General features: G+C 43.5%; 1 protein-coding gene across 13 annotated transcripts in view; it reads right to left on the bottom strand.

Moving 5' to 3' along the window:
• Window positions 1-20,864, bottom strand: part of RALGPS1 (Ral GEF with PH domain and SH3 binding motif 1) — a 428,912-nt gene that overhangs the window by 394,247 nt on the left and 13,801 nt on the right. For 11 of the 13 annotated variants that reach the window (XR_012897221.1, XM_075905764.1, XM_075905763.1 and 8 more), the window contains 2 exons: window positions 14,398-14,466; window positions 1,253-1,378 (listed from right to left, as the gene is read on the bottom strand). Coding sequence is in view for 12 of the 13 variants with exons in the window: in XM_075905764.1 (XP_075761879.1) it covers window positions 1,253-1,309 (57 nt within the window). In the remaining variant the exon portion in view is untranslated. The remainder of the gene's footprint in view (window positions 1-1,252; window positions 1,379-14,397; window positions 14,467-20,864) is intronic. The other 2 variants (XM_075905762.1, XM_075905757.1) reach the window with 1 other exon arrangement.

Genomic DNA, 20,864 nt, shown 5'->3' with positions numbered 1-20,864 from the left:
CGTAACCCGGGGACTGCCTGTATAAAGAAAAATAATGCCACTGGGTTTAACAATCTTAAATTACCTCACAAGGCCATTATAAGGAACTGAAAGGAAAAACGTGTGCTGTATAGTATAAAAGACTCTTACAAAGAATAAAAACACGACCTTGGATCAGGGCTACTCAACATGCGGCCCGTTTGTTTGCAGCCCACAGTGCAATTTGGGTTTATGGTGCAGTTTGGGTTGATTCATGTTTTAGCAGTTAAATCCCTGGACTGTTGTGAAGCCAAAACAAAAAAAAATAGTCAATATAAAGGCTTCTGTTGAGATGCATTTTAGTAGTTAAAACCCTGAATTGTCATTGTTCATTAAAAGTGCTGTAATATGGGTGGAAATCAGGTAAATATTGCATTTTATTAATACCAGCAGAATTGACTTAAATGGGCCCTGTGTATTATGTAGTCTTGCCTTAATCTTTGTATTCATGTCTGTCACTGTGAAAAAAGCTATTTGCATATATTTGCATGTATATATGCAACCACACTTAAGTTGCAGCCCTTGGCATGAACTGTATGTGTCATTGTGTCAAATTTGAGTAGCCCTGCCTTAGATGATCATTACGTACAGCAGCTTCCAAGAACAGATCCCAAGAAAAAATAGCTTTACAGTATGAAGTGAAAATACATATGACACCAGTTGATATTTTAAACCCCAATACATTTCAAGACAAACTACATATTTTACCTGTAGTATATTATTTTCCTAAAATAGCTACTGAATGCCTTCTTGCATCCATATCTATGTGTTTTTACAATTTGAATACAAAGCTGTATGGTAAAAGGTAGTGCCTTTTCATGGAAGATTGTATGTTTTGAAATTTGGTTTTCTTTTTACTCAGAATGAAAGCCAGAAAAATTCAAAATTCTCTATCAAAGGAAAAGCCCTGAGGCCCAACTCTGGGTTGGGTGGCTGTTTATTTTTATTTGAAAAAACTATTTCAGTAAATAATCAGTCAAGTTAGATTGATTTAAATCTATCAACAAGTTACAACAACCGTCAAAAGCATAACAAGAAGGGCTTTTTGTATAACCTATGAACATTCAGAAGTACAGCATTCAAACTTAACTTTACAGTCAAAAACCATACTGTTCCTGAAAAACCAGGCTGGCATGCTTCATGGCAGAAAGGTTTTCTGTGGAAGCCAAAATAAGCTGCAACTTCTACTTTGACACAGTAGCTAACAAAATGAAAATAAACATTGAGTCTGTACCTCAGGAGTGGTGGAGGTGACGGTCACATTGGCCATGAGGCCATTCCTTTTATACATGCTCCCCTCAAGATGCAGGAAATTTCAGCTCAGCCACCACTGGTGACCAACATGATGAATGGAGAACTCCTGCAAGGCAAATATGTTTATAAAAAACTGCTTTAAGGGATTTCCTTATTCTCTTATGAGAGAACAGCCACATGTGTGGAACAAAAAGATCATTGTGTCTTAGAGGAAGAATTCTCTGTGAAGCAGAACATCAAAGAGGGTACTATGTGACTGTCATAATAGCATACTAACACTCTTTTTAAGTCAATGTTGGCTTTTTCCTGAACTAAGTATGATCCTTATAATTAGGTTTAGATCTAATAAGTCCACATTAAAAGGCATGCACGAAAAGCCTTAAGCATCCCCAACCTACTCTGAAAACACAAGAACATAGAAGATGCACACTAAAAACTAACCTAAGTAGCAACACTTTTCCTTCCACCTTACCTTACATTATCTAAACACCAATTACATGACCAACAGAGCTTCAGAAAACATATCACACTTTCCCACACGAACAGTGGTTCTCAAACTGTTTGGATGTAGACCACCTGGATCAGTGTAAACATTTCCACAGACCACCAGTTGCTAATGGAAACTCGCCATTAATTATAAAATTACACCCGAGCCATTTTGATAGTGCTGCAGCTAGGGAGAATGGTTTAATTTAAATTATTAAACAGATTAACTGCTTTAACTTTCTCATGTTAGTTTATCAAACTTCATTTTAAATGAAGTAAAATATTAATTTATGTTCAGCACAAAAGGTTTCAATGTTTTCTTTATTCATGGCCAGGGTGGGAAAATGTTTTTGGTCGGGGATTACAGACCCACAGAAAAATCAGTTGGGGACCACATCTCCAAAACCCCTAACCCTCACTAATGTGGCCCCCAAGTGAGACACTTCACTCCTCTGGTGCGCCAGCCCCACCAGGCAAGGGGAAGGGACAGAGAGGACCGAGGTTCAGGGCTTCCCATAGGCCAGATTTACTTTTTCTGGGGTTCCAGAGTTAATGGATTTTATAGACCCCCTTAGGCTCTGAGGTGGGGACAAAAATGAGGGGTTCAGTGTGTGGGACAAGGCTGCTAGTGAGTGGGAAAGGGATGGGAGTGCAAGATCTGGGCAGGAGGTGGGGTGCAGAAGGCGGGAGAGATTGTGAGGTCTGAGTGGGAAGTAGAGTGCAGAAGCAGACTGGGAGTAGGGTGTCTGACTGGTGGGGGACGGGAGAGCAGGAGCAATGGTGGATGCAGGAGCAGGGTGGAGACATCTGTCTGGCCAGGGCCAAGGGTGCAGGAGCAGGCTGGGGATAGGGTGTCTGGCCAGGAGGGGAGGGTGCAGGACCAAGGGAGGGTGTCGGAGCAAGTTGGGGGGGTGATCTTGGTGGAAGGAGAAGAGTGAGGAGGATTCGGGTGCAGGGATCTGGGCATGAGGGGGGACACTTACCTGGCTTTGTGCCCCCTTGCAGTGGGAAAAGCCTCACGAGTCACTGTGCCGCTGTTTCCCCAGCAGGATGGGTAGGAGGAGGGAGCTCAGCCCCACCTTCCCCTACACAGCATGGAGCCCGTTCAGCCGGGATGCTGCAGCACGAGCTCAGCTTCCCGCTAGGAGGGAATAGTGGGGGAGGTGAAGAAAGCCCATTGAAAAATTAGAATTGTTTTCAGAGAAGTCTATGTGACGCCTCCACAAACAAGTCTCCTGACTTTGCAGAATGTTTTTTAGCTGTCTTGTGGACATCAGCATAATAGTTCCAGCCTTGGAGATGCCTTTAAAAACATTTAACCTCCTACTAGCCTATGGTCTCCAATTTCTCCATTGTCTCCCTCCCATGCTGAACTGTGTGATCAACTAAGTCTTCTCCCACCAGCCCCCAAGAACTGCTGCCTGTCACTGGAACCACCTTTCAGGTTTCATTTCGAGCCACTCTCTTGCCACTGAGCTCTATCATCTGTGGATGCTTTACTAATTGCAACTGTGAATACCCTGGATGGGGAGCCAATCAGATCAAACACGGCCACTGCCATATTACATGTCCTTTTGCTCAGCTGCAGCCAAACAAGCAGGGACTGGAGAAGGCGGAGGCGATGGCAGGAAGCCAAGGTGGCTCCTGGCTCTGTCAGAGGGACGTGGACAAGCCTCCTGAAAGCCCACTGCATCCCACAGTCTCCTGCAGGCATGCCCCCTCCCCACAGCCCAGGCCCTGGCCCTCCCCAGCAGCTACGGACAGTACTGAGACCCCTGCCGCGCGGCAGGTCCTGCCTCTCCCCCACCTCATGCACAGCGGCACCGTGTGAGTGCAAGGGTCCCACAGTGCATCACCCTCTCCCTGGGTTGGGCCGCACCTTCTCAAAGTGCATGGCCCAATGGATCAATGGCCAGGTCGGAGTGGGGAACACCCTGCAGTGCGTGCACAGGATGGGCAGGTCCCATCACGGCAGGCACGATGCAGAGGGAAACTCAGGGTCAGCAGCTCCTTGCTAGAGAATCCCACGTCTAGGCCGACTCCTAGAGACATGGTAACTGGAGGCATGAGGAGGTGACAAGAGGCTCAAGTCTGCTGCTGCTCCAGATTGTGAGCACAAAGGATGAGGTGGAGTGAGCCTCTTTATTAGGCTCTGGTGAGGCCACATCTGGAGTACTGTGTCCAGTTCTGGGTCCCCCAATTACAGGAAGAATGTGGATGCCCTGGAGAGGGTCCAGCGGAGGGTGACCAAAATGATTAGGGGGCTGGAGCATATGACCTACAACAAGACGCTGAGGGAGTTGGGTCTATTTAGTCAGCAGAAGAGAAGAGTGAGGGGGGATTTTATAGTAGCCTTCAACTTCCCTAAGGGAGGTTCCAAAGAGGATGGAGAAAGGCTGTTCACTGTAGTCATGGATGGAAGAACAAGGAACAATGGTCTCAAGTTGCAGTGAGAAAGGTCCAGGTTGGATATTAGGAAAAACTATTTCACTAGGAGGGTGGTGAAACACTGGAACGGGTTACCTAGGGAAGTAGTGGAGTCTCCATCTCTAGAGGTGTTTAAGTCTCGGCTTGACAAAGCCCTGGCTGGGTTGATTTAATTGGGATTGGTCCTGCCTTGGGCCTTGATGGCCTTCTGAGGTCTCTTCCGGTTCTATGATTCTATGATAAGCCTTGCCCGAGGCACGGGGCCATGGACAAGCCCCAATGAGAGCCTGCCATGTCCCATGTTGCGCAGGGTATGGAGGAGGGACCACCTGGGAGATGGCTGCAGACCACTAGTGGTCTGCCGACTGCACTTTGAGAACCATTGCACTGACAAATCCCATCCTAACTGTCTCAGTGCTCTATTAATGTCCACTCAAACAAGCTCTCCTGTGTCCCCGGAAAGTCAACAATTCAGTGTTCTTTAGACTCCAAGGGTCAAAGCATTCCTAAGAAATAAGGCCTCTACACAGAACACTATTGTCAACAGCCTCCTTCTTAATAAGGAGGATCATAAGAACATAGAGGAAGGATGAGCTCCACCTGAACCAAAATGGAACCAGATTCCAAGCACCTAAAATTAAAAAGGTTGATGAGCCGTTTTTAAACTAAGGGCTATGGGGAAAGACAACAGAAGCAGAAGAGCAGGTAGTTCTGACAAAGACATCCTTTAGGAGAAGATCTATTAATGGAGATTAAGAAAAGGAGAATGGAAGAGGATAAAATATGGGTAGGATCTAATGAGAGTCAAGTGGAAAAAATTCCCATTAAAAAACATCATGTAATGTCAGACAGCTAAAAAGTGACACATTTTTAAAATGTTCATATACCAATTGTAGAAGTCTGAATAATACAATGGGTGAACTATAGTGCCTCACATGAAATGAGAATACTGATATAACGGGTATCACAGAAACATGGTGGAATGAGGATAATTAAGGGGACACAGTAATATTAGGATACAAACTGTATCATGAGGACAGAACAGATCCTGTTGGTGGGGCAAAAGCACCATATATGAAAGAAAGCATAAAATCAAATTAAATAAAAATCTTAAGTGAATCAGACTGTATCATAAAACCTCTATGGATAGCAATTCTATTCAAAAATAGTAAGAATATAGCACTAGAAATATATTACTGACCACTCAACCAGGATGTTGCTAATGAATGAAAAATGATTAGAGAGGCTATTAAAATAAAAAACTCAATCATAATGCAGGATTTCAACTATCCCTATATTGACTTAGTACATGTCACTTCAGGACAGGATGCAGAGATAGAGTTTCTTGACACCTTAAATGACTGCTTCTTGGAGCAGCTAGTCTTGCAACCCAGAAGAGGAGAGGCAATTCTTCATTTAGTCCTCAGTGAAGTTCAGGATCTGGTCCAAGAAGTTAATATAGCTAGACTACTTGGTAACAGTGGCCATAATGTAATTAAATGTAACATGCCTGTGGTAGGGAAAACACCACACAAGCCCAACACTGTAGCGTTTAATTTCAGAAAAGGGAACTACCCAAAAATGAGGTGCTTACTTAAACAGAAATTAAAAGGTACAACACAAAAAGTGAAATTTCACAAGCTGCACAGAAACTTTCTAAAGATACCAAAACAGAAGCTAAGCTTAAAATGTATACCCCAAATTTAAAAAAAACATAGTAATTAAAAAAGTACCACCGTGGCTAAACAGCAATGTAAATGAAGCAAAGGCAAAAACCCTCTTAAAAAGTGGAAGTTAAATCCTAGTGAGGAAAATAGAAAGGCACCTCTTGCAAATGAAGTATAAAAACATAATCAGAAAGGCTAAAAAAAATTGAAGAACAGCTAGCCAAAAACTCAACAAGTAATGATGTAAGCAGGATCTGAAGGAATGCTTCGCTTAAAGCTAGTTGAAACGGGGAAGAGACCCTGGGTAGGTCTATGTAAACACAGTTTATACAGTTTGCTCCGTGGAGCCGGTTCCCCACGTGTATCAGCTCCCATCTGTCCCTATCCCTACCCCACACTGCTGCCTCAGATAGAGAAGCAGTAGCGCTGGGGGGGGGGGGGGGAAGAGGGAGAGAGCACCTCATGTGAGCTGATACCTGCGGGGAGCTGGCTTGAAAGCCAGCTCCCCACGGCACTGGCTCCCCCTCCCCCAGCCCTTTGCTACTTCTAATACAGAGGCAGCGGAGGGGGGGGGGTTTAAGGGGAGAGAGGTGTAGTCAATAAGATTAATGGATAAGCCTAGATTTATTAGTTAATTATGTACTACCGATGCTAACAGACATTCCTACCAGATACCTCTGTAATATTTGCCTCTTCAGCCCCAGGGTAATGGCACTGGAGCTGGCAGCAGCCCCAGAGCACTCTGACATCAAAGATGATTGGGGAACCCCAGAGTTCTCAACTGCAGCAGCTGTTGAGGGAACCTTGCAGCTGCCAGCTATGGGACCTAGAAGTCCTGTATGGGTGACCCTCACAACACTAAGCTGTCATGGGCAGCAGGGGTACCCTGGCACACTCAGTCACAGTGAGCAGTTGGAAAACCCCATATCTCTGAGACACCAAGAGGGACTTAGGAGACCTCAGAGCCACTGTTCAACACCACCCCACACTCACCCTTACACTTTTTTTTCCAGTTGTTTTTAGTAAAAATCACAGGTAGGTTACAGAATTCTGTGGTTTTTTAGTTACCTGTGACCCGTCTGTGACTTTTACTAAAAATAACCAGGAAAAAATCTTAACTTTAAGCATGTGCTAATAGAAATTTAGATCCTAAGGAAAGGAAGACATGAGAACAACAAAACAAAGACACTGGACTTCAGAAAGGCAAATTTTCAACCAATTCAGAGAAAGTAGGCAAGGTCCCCTGGAAACACCAATTAGAAAGAAAAGGAGTCAAAAGGCAATGGCAGTTCCTAAAACATATAGGCTGTGTCTACACTGGCATGAATTTCTGGAAGTGCTTAAAACAGAATAGTTTTCGTTATAATTATTTCCGGAAAAGGAGCGTCTACATTGGCAGGCTGCTTTTCCGGAAAAGCGTCTGTGGCCAATGTAGACGCGCTTTTCCGGAAAAGAGCCCCGAGCGTCATTTTCGCGATCGGGGCTTTTTTCCGGAAAAGACTACTGGGCTGTCTACACTGGCCCTTTTCCGGAACAGTGTTCCGGAATAAGGACTTATGCCCGAGCAGGAGCAGAATAGTTTTTCCGGAATAGCGGCTGATTTTGTACAGTAGAGCATCGTTGCTTTTCCGGAAATTCAAGGGCCAGTGTAGACAGCTCGCAGCTTATTCCGGAAAATCGGCTGATTTTCCGGAATAAGTGGCCCAGTGTAGACACAGCCATAATGTTACAGGCTCAAAAGCTATTCCTATGTAGAGGAACAATAAGAAAAGCCACAGGAGGCCAATGTGGCTGCAAAAGAGCTTTTTAGCAATCTAAAAATAAAAAAGGCTACATACAGGAAAGGGAAGGAAGGGCCCATCACGAAGAAAATACACACAGGAATAGAGCAAGCACGTGGGGGAAAAAAAAGTCATGAAAGCCAAGGCAAAGAATGAGTTACAGCTAGCAAGAAATGTTAGAGACAATGAGAAGGGATTCTAAAAATGTCAGACAAAAAAGAAGTATCAGAGACGGCATGGTCTGCTGCTCAGTGGAGAAGGTAAGCTGGTAACATAAGATAACAGGAAGGCAGAATTGCTCAGTGCCTACTTTGTTTCAGTATTCTCACAAAAAATTATACGTGACTGGATAACTAGCGAAATTATACGTGACTGGATAGTGAGGGAAAGGGAGCAACTGCCCAGGGGCCTGGTGATTCAAAAGGGCCGGGGAATCCCATCCGCTGCAGCTACTACTGAACTGTGGGCCCTTTAAATCATCAACAGAACTCCAGGCAGTACTGACAGCTGGGGGTACCAGAGTTCTGGCAGGGTAAGAGCTGGCTGTCCCTGCCCCTTCCACCCAAGTTCCCGCCCTTTCAAGGAGTGCAGACTTGGGCCTTGCCCCAATTTGTCCAGGGGTCCAGCGAGCAAGGCTGGGTACTCAAGGAATTAGCTGAAGACATTTCAGAGTCAGTGACAAGAATATTTGCAGACTCATGTATTACCAGAGAAGTTCTGGAAAACATATTGCCAATATTTAAAAAGGGGGCAAAGGAAGAGCCAGGGAACTATATACAACCATGACTTGGACATCTGGGAAACTACAGGAGCAATATATTAAAAAAAATCTATTTATGAATAACAAGTACAAAGGAGTAATCACCAACATTCAGTATAGATTTACTAAGAACAAATCATGTCAAACTAGCTTGATTTCCTTTTTGGACAGAATAACTGGTTTGGTGGATGAGGGAATGCAATGGACATTTTAGGAAGGGGTCAATTTAAACTGAATCATAGGACTAGAAGAGATTTCAAGAGGTCATCTAGTACAGTGCCCTGCATTCATGGTAAACATCTGTCAGGGATGGTCCTATCTAACCTGTTCTGAAAAATCTCCAAAGATGGCGGTTCCACAACCTCCCTAGGCAATTTATTTCAGTGCTTAACTGCTCTGACGGTTAGGAAGTTTTTTCTAATTTCCCTTACTGAAACATAAGTCCGTTGTTTTTTGTCCTATTCTCAGAGGTTATAAGAATATTTTTCTCCCTCCTCCCTGTAACACCTTTTTAGGTACTTGAAAACTGCTATCATGTCCCCTCTCAGTCTTCTCTTCTCCAGGCTAAACAAACACAATTTTTTCAGTCTTTCCTCAAAGGTCATGCTTTTTAGACTTTTTAAAAATGTTATTGTTGCTGTTCCCTGGACTTTCTCCAATTTCTTCACATTTTTCCTGAAATGTGGCATCCAGAAATGGACATAATGCAGCTTAGGCCTAATTAGCATGGAGTAGAGCAGAAGAATTACTTCTCGTGTCATACTTACAATGCTCCTATTAATAAACCCCAGAATGATGTTCACTTTTTTTGCAATAGTGTTACACTGGGTATGTCTACACTACAAAGGGTTGGGTTTTTTTCGGAAAAAAGGTAGTTTTTCTGAAAAATCTTCACTTACATCCACACTACAATCGCGTTTTTTCGGAAGAAAATCGAAAGAACAGAGGGGTTTTTCCAACATTGGTAAATCTCTTTCTATGAGGAAGAAGCCTTTTTCTGAAAGATCTCTTTCGGAAAAAGGTGTGTGTGGATGGGGAAGAGGGAGTTCTTTCGAAAGAAGAGAAAAGAGGAAAAAGCACAGGTCCCCTGGTGGCCACTCCGTCCATAGTAACCACAGCTTAAATGTGAAGTAGTGTCCATTCTGTGTGGCTGCTATCTTCTGAAAAAGCAGATCACTTTTTTGATGTGCTTTGGCAGTGTGGACGCTCTCTTTTGGAAGAAGTTTTTTTTGGAAGACCTCTTCCGGAAAAGCTTCTTCTGAAAGAAGCCTGCAGTCTAGATGTAGCTACTGTTGATTCATACTTAGCTTGTGACTCACTATGACATCTTTATTAATGACCTAGATATGGGAATAGACAGCATAGTGCTCAAATTTGAAGATGACACAAATCGGGGGTAGAGGCATTGCAAACACTGTGGATGACAGAGCTAAAATTTGAAGGGATCTTGATAAATTGGCAAATGGGGCTATAGACAACAATGAAATTCAGCAAACACAAATTTAAAGTGCTGCACTTAGGGAAGGAAAACCAACTTTACAAATACAGAATTGGGGATAACTGGCTCGCTAGCTGAACAACTGGCAAAAATATGGGAATTGAGATAAATCACAACCTCAACACGAGTCAACAGTGTGATACTATTACAAAAAAAAAGGAAATGTAATTATAGGTTGCATTAACCCAGGCAGAGCATGCTAATTACGAGAGATGATAGAACTATTCCGTGTAATGCTGGTTACGCCTCAGCGGGAATATCATGTCCAATTTTGGTCAACGTATAGAAAGGAGGTAGAGAAAATGGAAAGGATGCAGAGCTGAGTAACAAAGATGATCAAAGGGATGGATCATAAGCCAGATGAGCAAAAACTGAAGGAACTGGGTATATTTAGTTTCGAAAAGGGAGATTAAGAGAGAAACATCATAGTAGTCTTCAAATATTTAAAAGACTGTCATAAAAAAAGTTGTGTTCTCATTTGCCACAGAGTGTAGGACAAGACACAATGGATTCAAACTACAGCACAGTAGCACTATTATTAAATCTAAAGAAAAACTTCTTAACTGTAAGAACAGCTTAGCAATGTCATGGAAGGTTTTCAAAAGTAGGCTGGATTGCCTGGCATGGATGGTTTAGATGCAACAAATCCTGCATCTTGACAGAGTGTTTGACTATATTGCCCCTGCGGTCCTTTGTAATGCTATGGTTCTATGATTCTAAGTCAGTACAGAATAATGAACTTGCATTTGTATCACTGAAGATCCTACCAAACAAATGATGGGGTGCAGTATACAGTGTAGTTATAGCCATGTAAAGCCCCACGATATTACAGCAGCAAAATAGGAGAGGTAATACTTTCTATTAGAACAACTTCTGCTAGAGAGAGAGATAACCTTCTAAGACACACAGAGCTCTTCTCTGTAAGTGGACTCTGCATATTAACAATGAGGCTTCCACCGCCAAGTCTATAGAGCATGTTGATAAATACTTGGTTACTTAAAATACAAAAATAGTCTGGTAGCACTTTATAGACTAACAAAACATGTAGATGGCATCATGAGCTTTCATAGGCACAGCCCACTTCTTCAGATGACCAGAGTGTTGGATGTCCAGGACAAAAATAAATAAGGGAGAAGGAAGCAGGGGTAGAAGAGGAAAAAATGAGGGTGGGGACAATAGGCAGTGGATAAAAAAATATCAAGGGGAAAGCTGAGCTGGAATGTAATAGGAAAAACAAATAGTCTATAAGTACCTAAGACTGGATAGTCAAAACAGACAGATAAAGATAATTAATTAGCAAACAACAAATAGTCTGGTAGCACTTAAAGATTAACAAAACATGACATGCATCTGACGAAGTGGGTCTTTGCCCACGAAAGCTTATGCTCCAACACTTCGGTTAGTCTATAAGGTGCCACAGGACTCCTTGCCGCTTTTGCAGATTCAGACTAACACGGCTACCCCTCTGATACTTGAAAACATATAGATGGTATCATGAGATTCTACATAGACAAAAAAACATTGTCGACGTCATTGTTTGGTAGGTTGATAATGACCCAGCCAGTATCTTTATTCAAATCATAGGTTTGAGAATCGAACTTGTGAATGAAATGTAGTTCCAGTCCTTCCCTGTGTATTTGGCTTGTGGAATTGCTCTGTAACAAAACAGCTACTTGAAGATCTGTTAATGCATGCCCAGGAAGATTAAAGGGTTCCTCAACAGGTTTTTGTATGTTCCCTTAACCGATATCTGAGTTGTGCCCATTAATTCTTTCCCGTAAGGACCATCCAGTTTGTTCAATATATATTGTAGTGGGGCACTGCTGGCATTTGATGACATAGATTAAATTACTGGATGTGCAGTTAAATGAGCCTTTGATGTGGTGGTTTATATTGTGGGCTCCAGTAATGAATTCACTTGTATAGATATGTGGACAGAGTTGGTACCGTGGCTGATTGCAGGGCTGGGTTCCTGGATGTTTATGATGTAGCTGTGTAGCATGGTTACTGTAAGCGAAAATAGGACTTTCCCCCAAAGCCTCAGAGTGAGGGATCATTTTCCAAGAGAGGTTGTAGGTTGTGGATAATGCGTTGGAAGGGTTTGAGTTGTGGACTGTAGGTATTGACAAGCGGAATTTAGTTATTTTCTCTTTTGGGTCTGTCTTGAAGTAGTTCACGTCTGGATACTTTTTTGGCTCTGTCAAGTTCGATTCTCACACCTACGGTTTGAATAAAGATACTGAATGGCTGGGTCATTATCAACCTACCAAACAATGAAGGCAACAATGGTTCTTTGTCTATGTAGAATCTCATGATACCATCTACATGTTTTGTTAATCTTTAAAGTACTACCAGAATATTTGTTTTTTAAATTTATCCTGTACAGACTTTCGCGGCTACCCCCTGAAACTTGGTGACTTGTACAAGAGCACCATCTAGTGACAAAATAATCGAAGAGCATAAGTTAAAAAAAAATATTTGAGAGACATATGCTAAATAATTATCGTAGCTAAGTACGTGTACCGTAAATAAAGGTGTCTGGTAATTCTGCATAGTATGTGCTACTGGTTTCCATCAACTGCTAGCCCCACCGGCTGGCTCCACTCCGAGCTGCCAGCAACCTCTGCCACTGGGCCTCTAGTCCCTTAACATCTGTGGTCCTGTTGGACCACGGATGTTGCTGAACCAGAGAGTCCTGGACCACAGAGGTTCAACCTGTATTAGGTGAACTGAAAAATACTATTACTATTGTTTTTTACAGTGCAAGTATTTCTAATAAAAAATAAATATAAAGTGAGCACTGTACACTTTGTATTTCATGTTATAAGTTAAATAAGTATATTTTAGAAGGTAGAAAAATCTAAAATATTTAAATAAATGGTATTCTATTATTTATCATGCTGTTAAACAATAATAATTAATCTTTTAACTCACCTGACAATCCTGATTTTTATTAGTTTTACATGGTCAAGTATTTTTTCAGAAATGATAAAGCAGTTTAGCATGTAGAAAAAAAAAAATAGAATCACAGAATACTAGAACTGTAAGGGACCTCAAGAGGTCTTCAACTCCAGTCGTCTGCCCTCATGGCAGGACCAAGCATCATCTAGATCAGGGGTCAGCAATATTTCACAAGTGGCAAGCCAAGATTTAACTTACCGTAAAATCGAGAGTATAATGTGCACTTTTCCCCCCGTTTTTTTAGGCTCAAAGCCAGGGTGCGCATTATACATAGGAGCAATTTTTTAAAGTTTTAAGCTCCCCCTCCCCTCCACACAGAAACTTTCCCACTGCAGCGCCCTGGCTTGCTGCCTGCCTAGTTCTCCTTCAGGCTGTGCCTGGGAGTCCTCAGGGGTCCCCGCAGCAGGCACGAGCTCAGCGCGGCACACAGGCAGCTGTCCGCTGCGCACATGTTTCCCAAGCAAGCCTGCAAGTAGGAGCAGTAAGTTCTTCCCTCCCGCTCTCCTGCAACCTGGGGCCACCTCCAGGTCCCTGCGGCAGGTGCGAGCTCAGCACGGCGCACAGGCAGCTATCCGCTGCATGCGCATTTCCCGGGCAAGCCTGCAGGTAGGAGCAGCATGTCCCTCCCTCCTGCTCTCCTGCAGCCGGGAAGCGGGCAAGGCTGGGCTTGGTGCTGGTGGGTCAGCTCCTAGCTCAGCAGGGCAGGCTGTGTTGCTGCCCACAGCACCCAGGCAGAGACCAAGAAATTCTGGACTTCAGAAACAGGTTACCTCCCATTTTCCTGTACAATGGGGTGCGCATTGTACATAGGAGTTCAGTTTTTTCATTATGCTAAGATTCTAAAGTCAGGGTGCGCATTGTACATAGGTGCGCATGACACTCGTGATTTCACTTCTATTTATGGGTGTGCGTGCCATTGATTCTTTTTAAAGTCAATAATAGTCCTACTTACATTTTAGCAGCTTCATTAATCTCTCTCTGTAGCCTCAAGTGTGTGCCACATCCTCCTTCACTCCCCTTCTGCCCCCACATCCCTGTGTCCCCAGTGAACACACCTACAGGGCAGCAGCACTGGGATTCGCAGCCCCCTAGGAGCAGCGCTGGAGCGAGAAAGGGCTGGGAGGGCAGAGTCACTTCCCTGCCCAGCCCAGCACTTTGGCAGGAGCTCGCCCCTCACCTGTAGCCTTATGCTCCAGAACTGGGGCAGGCAGAACTAAGGACTGTCCAGGGTGGGCTCCAGCTCCCAGCCAGGTGTAGCGGAGCGCTGGGGAAGGGTTTACCTGCCCTGAGGGAGCAGCCATGCCTTAGCCCAGGCCATAGAGCCCCACAGAGATGGCTTCAACATGTGACTGTCTGCACCACCCCAATCTGCAGAGCAGCCCCAGCCCCACCTCCTGCAGGAGGCAGAGCCTGTAGCAGGGGGACTGAGGTTGTTAACCTCTTAGCTCCTGGAAGCTGCACGCCTAGAAATTAAGTGTTAAAGTGATAAATCCCTGAAAGCTAAATGGAAACTTTTTAAAGAAAAATAAAATTAGACTAACTTACCCATATTATATGTCTCCAAATTTAAATCCAGGTATTCAAAAACAAGAGTGGCATTGCAACATGTAATTTCTGAAAGTCAAATAAAGGTACATTTCAAATAAAAGTACTTTTTCAAATTTACACATGCACAATCACACTCTTCTGCAGACTTAGTTCTTAATGGTATTTAAAATCTATTATCTTTGAAAACAGATTATTCCTTACGCAATACAAATCTCAGATAGCCAAGTTTTCTATCTTAAATTCTATACTGCTTATACCGGAATTTTTATATGATATAAAATTCACTACTGGGAATTTACAACTCTTTCATATTACTGGAGTATTAAAAAATCTAATACTAGATTTCAGAACATATTATCTAATGGGATTTATTATTTTTATCTTAATGTTAATCTATTTTACTTCAAACTCCCTATATTTTTCATGACAGGTACTATTTAGAACACATTCTAAAAAAGAGTCTGAGAGCAGGAATACATGTTCTGCCAATGTAAAAATTTGGGAAGCAGCTCAACCTCTTTTGGCCTTCCCAAAGAAGTACAGCACATCACATATGATACAGAGGCAACTGAAATCAACTGCAAAGATTTTTCACTTAACACTTTTATAAGGTCAGATTTTCCTTTTGATTCTTATATGCAACAAAATATATACACGGAAGAGGAGCACGGTTATTTAATCATCAAGAGAAGTACTTTTCAGCTAGTGTTTCTTTTTTCACAATTAACTGAGGAATGATTCATTCTTAGGGATTAAAGACATGTGATTTTCAGTGAGGTGAGATCTTCATGTACATTACATAAAGCCTTCGTGCTGCTTTTATGGCTGCCTTGTATGAAGTTAAAAAAATTATGAATTCTTCAACCAGAGCAAGTCATTACACATGAGGCTGACTTTTCAACATGCAGAAGAGAAGGATAAAAGGTTCATGGAGTCAGCTCACTATAGCACAAATCTATCACTACAACCTACACTGGAAAATGATCCCTCACTCCCACAGGCCTTGGGAGACAGGTCACCCTCCCCTACAGACAACCCCTCCCCACCAATCTGAAACAAATCTTTTCCAGCAGCCACATATCACCCCTCAGGTACATCTCCCAAGAACCTACATCTGCAACAAACCCCGTTGCCACTAAGGATGTAAAAGACTAAACGACTAATCGACTATCCAATAAGCATCAGTTGTGATATGGTACTGGGGTTGCTGTTGACAAAACAGTACCCCAGAAAGTAGGTTCTTATGACTTGCCCACCAGAGAAGTGATTGAAGGACGGATTGTGGTGGAGTTACCAATCTGTGAAGATCGTGTCTGGTGCAATTGTACACTAGTGTCAGCCAATACTGAAGGACACGGAAGTGTAGCCTGGTGTAACATACCACATAAGTGGTGGTGGCCATGTGACCCATGAGTCTCAGGCAAGTGATGACCTGGACAATGGGGCTGCCTTAGATGATCTGAATGAGTTCTTGGATAGCCTCGAATCTCTGCAGAGGTAAGTATGCCCTGGCTGTTATTGAATCCAGCTGAGATCCTATAAATTCCAGTTCTTGATTCGGTTGCTAAATTGACTTTTATTCATTGACGAGAAGTCCGAGGGTAGAAAGGATTGTCTGGTGATGCGAATCATATCGAGTATTTCAATAGCAGTGCGGCCCTTGAGTAAACAATCGTCCTGGTATGGGACTATAATAATTTCGCATTGATGTAGATAGGCTGCAACTACCGCCAGGATTTTTGAGAATACCCTGGGGGCAGACGAGAGGCCAAATGGCAGGACTTTGTACTAGTAATAGTCCGTGCCGACAACAAATCGTAGGAATCGTCTGTGTGCCGGATGCATTGAAACATGAAAGAAGGCATCCTGGAGGTCGAGGGCAGCAAACCAGTCGTCGCGATCTAATGCGGGAATTATAGCAGCTAGTGTGATCCCCCTGAATCGTTGTTTTCATAGGAACTTGTTCAAATAGCAGAGGTCTAGTATCGGTCGCCATACTCCTGACTTTTTCCTCAGTGAGGAACTAGTGAAAGTAAAACCCTTTGCCCTTGAATTCACTCAGGACTGGTTTTATTGCCCCCTAGTGAGAGCAGATGGTTGACCACGATGCATAGCAGGGACTAGTGAGATGGATCCCTGAAAAGGGACGGGGTTGGAGGAGCGGTAGGATGAATGGTGATGAAGGGGATGGTGTAACCTGATCGAACAATTTCCATCACCCATTTGTCCATAGTGATTTTGGCTCATTGATGGTAAAATGATTTCAGACGTTGGTGGAAAATTAGGGTATGGTGATCATTGTTGCTGTAGAGAACTGTTTGCATGCCCCCGACCAAGGCATCAAACCTGCTGTTTGTTATTTGATGTGGTCTGCATAGAATTGCCAACATTTCGACGTCATTGAGGTCTTTGCCGCGAGCGCTGGTGGTCAAAATTTCTTTGTTGTTGCTGCTGCAACTGCTGTCTAACATATGTGTAGTCATATCTTCGCTGGTATGGAGTGTATCGTCGCCTTCTAAACGGAGGGGTATACATACCCAATGTCCTAAGAGTTGTGCGGCAATGTTTTGAGGAGTGCAATACGATGTCGGTCTTCTCAGCAAACAGCTTTTCTCTCTCAAATGGCAAATCCTCAACCTTATTTTATAGTTCTTTGGGGACTCCCGCTGCCTGAAGGTAAGACGCCCTTCGCATGACCACTGCAGTGGCAGTAGATCTGGCTGCTGTATCTGCCACATCCATGGCTATCTAGAGGGCTGCGCAGTCACAACTAAGGAGTCGGGCTGGGGATGGGTGAAGAGGAATTCCATTCCCTTGAAGAGAAGGGGGGGAACAAGTATTTTCTATCAGCTTTCTTGTTGATTGGTGGTGCCAATGCCGGCGTGTGTCAAATTTTCTCAGCAACCTCTAGGATGGCCTCATTCAAGGGAATAGCCAGTCTTGATCTGTGCTGTAGTTGAAGATTTTTGAAAAGATGATGTTGCTTGTCTTTCACTTCCTCCAATGGTATTTCCTGGCTGACTGCGACATGTTTAAAAAGCTTCTGAAACTGTCGAAGGTCATCTGGTGGAGAGACGTCCCCAGGGATAACAGCTCCATCTGGGGAAGAAGAGTCAACAGGAGACACCTCTGGTGGGCGCTGCTCAAGATGGGTATATTCCAGTTCTGAGGGAAGTTGAGGAGGGGATGTAGTTCGCCCTGTTGGAGTAGGGGGAACCGGAATTGGCGAGCGCCTGGAGGACGCACAGACACAGCAAGATCACCTGTGAGACCTGGATCTTTAATGATGATGTCTCCTGTGGTCAGAGTATGACGGTAATCTTTTTGGAGAATACGAAGACCTATGACAGCTACTGGGGTAACATGGAGAACGCGGTGACGGCGGAGGAGGAGATGGTGCTGGCGAAAAACCTAGTGAACAGGAGCGTCTTCGGTGCAGGGGATTTGTCGGTGCCAGGGTCTCAGCGCCACCTGTGGATGGATGCAGTGCCACGCTCAGCGATGCTGCATGGTTGTTAGGCACCATAGCACCGACTGGTGCCAATGTCGTCGTTACCCTTTAAATCGGCTTCCGTATCTAATGACTGAAAGGTAGCCAATGTGACACCAATATTTAAAAAGGGCTCTAGAGGCGATCCTGGCAATTACAGACTGGTAAGTCTAAATTTTCAGAATGGAGAGGGGTAACTAGTGGTGTCCCCCAACAGTCACTCCTGGGACCAATCCTTTTCAACTTATTCATAAATGATCTGGAGAAAGGGGTAAGCAGTGAGGTGGTAAAGTTTGCGGATGATACCAAACTGTTTAGGATAGCCAAGACAGAAGCAGACTGTGAGGGACTCCAAAAAGATCTCACCAAACTGAGTGACTGGGCAACAAAATGGCAAATGAAATTTAATGTGGATAAGTGTCAAGTAATGCACATTGGAAAAAATAACCCCAACTATAGGTACAGTATGATGGGAGCTAATTTGGCTATGACAAATCAGGAAAGAGATCTTGGGAGTTATCGTGGACAGTTCTCTGAAAACTTCCACACAGTGTGTGGCGGCGGTCAAAAAGGCAAATAGGATGCTAGGAATTATTAAGAAAGGGATAGAAAATAAGACACAGAATATCTTACTGCCCCTGTATAAAACTATGGTACGCCCACAGCTTGAATACTGTGGTCTCCTCACCTCAAAAAAGATATTTTGGCCTTGGAAAGGGTTCAGAAAAGGGCAACTAAAATGATTAGGGGTTTGGAACGGGTCCCATATGAGGAGAGGTTAAAGCGACTGGGACTTTTCAGTTTAGAAAAGAGGAGACTGAGGGGGGATATGATAGAGGTCTATAAAATCATGAGTGGTGTGGAGAGGGCTGATAAAAAAAAGTTATTTATTAGTTCCCATAATAGAAGAACTAGAGGACACCAAATGAAATTAATGGGTAGCAGGTTTAAAACTAATAAAAGAAAGTTCTTCTTCACACAGCGTGTTGTCAACCTGTGGAACTCTTTGCCAGAGGAGGCTGTGAAGGCTAGGACTATAATAGAGTTTAAAGAGAAGCTGGATAAATTCATGGAGGTTAGGTCCATAAAAGGCTATTAGCCAGGGGATAAAATGGTGTCCTTGGCCTCTGTTTGTCAGAGGCTGGAGAGGGATGGCAGGAGACAAATCGCTTGATCACTGTCTTCGGTCCACCCTCTCTGGGGCACCTGGTGCTGGCCACTGTCGGCAGACAGGATACTGGGCTAGATGGACCTTTGGTCTGACCCAGTACGGACGTTCTTATGTTCTTATGCCAGAATGCCCCAAAGACAGACCTTAATACGCTATTTTTTCAGGGACCATTTGTGACAGAAGAAGAAAAACAACTCTCTGTTATGCTGACTGGTGAAGCAATTCTACACCTCCACTGAGTAGTTGTAGAAATCATTTTCTCAACGATGCAAAACTACCAAAGCTTCACTCTTTCCTGAGAGAGCTCATAACAAAACTTCCTCATATGTTCATTTGTTACTCCATGACGGTATTGCCAGTGAATATATATACTGCTGTGTCTTTGATACGACTGATAGTTCTTGAATGAAATTTTAAATTACTTGAAGCTCCAGGAAGCTGATATGAAGGGAAGCTTCTTGATTTCTCCACAATCTTCGAACTTCCAAAATTCCTAGTTGTGCTCCACAATCTCTTATAGAGGCATTGGCCATAACTGTCATGCTCAAAGGAGGATAGATGTAGGAAACATCTTCATGAATATTGATTCAATCCTTTCGCCCCTTGGGGAACTGCAAGATGAGTGGCTGTATTTGCACTAGGGTGCTCAATAATTGAAAAAGTGGACGATACATCAGCTCGAGCCAGACCTCAAGATGAGAACATATACTGCACTACATGAATAAATAGGCTATATGATCTAGCAAATCCAGTCTTGCCCAAATCACGAAGGGAAAGACCGTCAAAGAATTATATGAAATAGCTCTCTTGGCAGAACTGCACTGACACTCATAATCTGGCAGGGCCCCAACAAGCCTGAGTCTGTGTGTTGGTACTGAAGTTGAGTTTTGTTTTGTTTTATGGATCAAATCTAAACCATTGACATAATGCAGAGTGAATCAGACATGGATAATGAGCTGGTCTCTGATAGGACAACATATGTATTCCTTTTTGAGATGTGCAACTATTACAGCCATGAATTTAGTAAACACCTGAGAGGCCCCCCCCCCCCCCCCCCCCAAAAAAAGGTCAGAAATGAGCATTATGTACTGATAATGCTGCCATGCCACTATAAATCTCAGAAACTTCCTGAGGCTAGGGAAAAGTCAACACATGAAATTTGGCATCTTGAAAAACAGCAGCAGCACACCACTTGTGATTCATAACAGTTACTTTAGCTAGTATCCTATCCTTCCTATGTGACATTTCATTTATTTCATATGTGCCCACTGAAGTTGAGAATAGGTCTCACTCAGAATTGCCTGTAAGCTGAGTGCTTGAATAGCCACCCAGAAGAAATTCAAATGCTGGCTAGCTGATCAGCAGTGTGCGCACAGCACCCACAGTCAGCAGCATGTGTTTCTACTGGTGGTTCACATCCATATATGCTTCAGTGCATATAACATTTATTCTGTACATGGATGGAAAAATTAAAGGGAACACTGGGCTAACATTTGAATTTTGGTATCAGGAAACAAATAAAATCTTTTCCCCTGCTACTGCAGAGACATTTCCTCTATGGCAGTGGTTCCCAACTTTTTCGAGCATATGGACCCCTTTTCAATCTATTAACATTTCATGTACCACCCCCCTTGGCCCGCGCTGCTTCCTTAACTCCCATCCCATGCCCATCCATCATCCATGGAAGATATGGTTAAAGTGCGGAATATCAGGATGATAGCCATGTACTTGGCTTTTCATCCTGTTCCCTGGATTCTAAAGGAGTGAGGGGAAAGTGCTTGCATTCTGTGCATACCTCATCTC

The sequence above is a fragment of the Pelodiscus sinensis genome, chromosome 22 (assembly GCF_049634645.1).
Source record: "Pelodiscus sinensis isolate JC-2024 chromosome 22, ASM4963464v1, whole genome shotgun sequence".
NCBI classification, from domain to species: Eukaryota; Metazoa; Chordata; order Testudines; family Trionychidae; genus Pelodiscus; species Pelodiscus sinensis.
The sequence above is the reverse complement of the archived record's forward strand: the minus strand, read 5'-3'. Positions and strand labels throughout refer to the sequence as shown.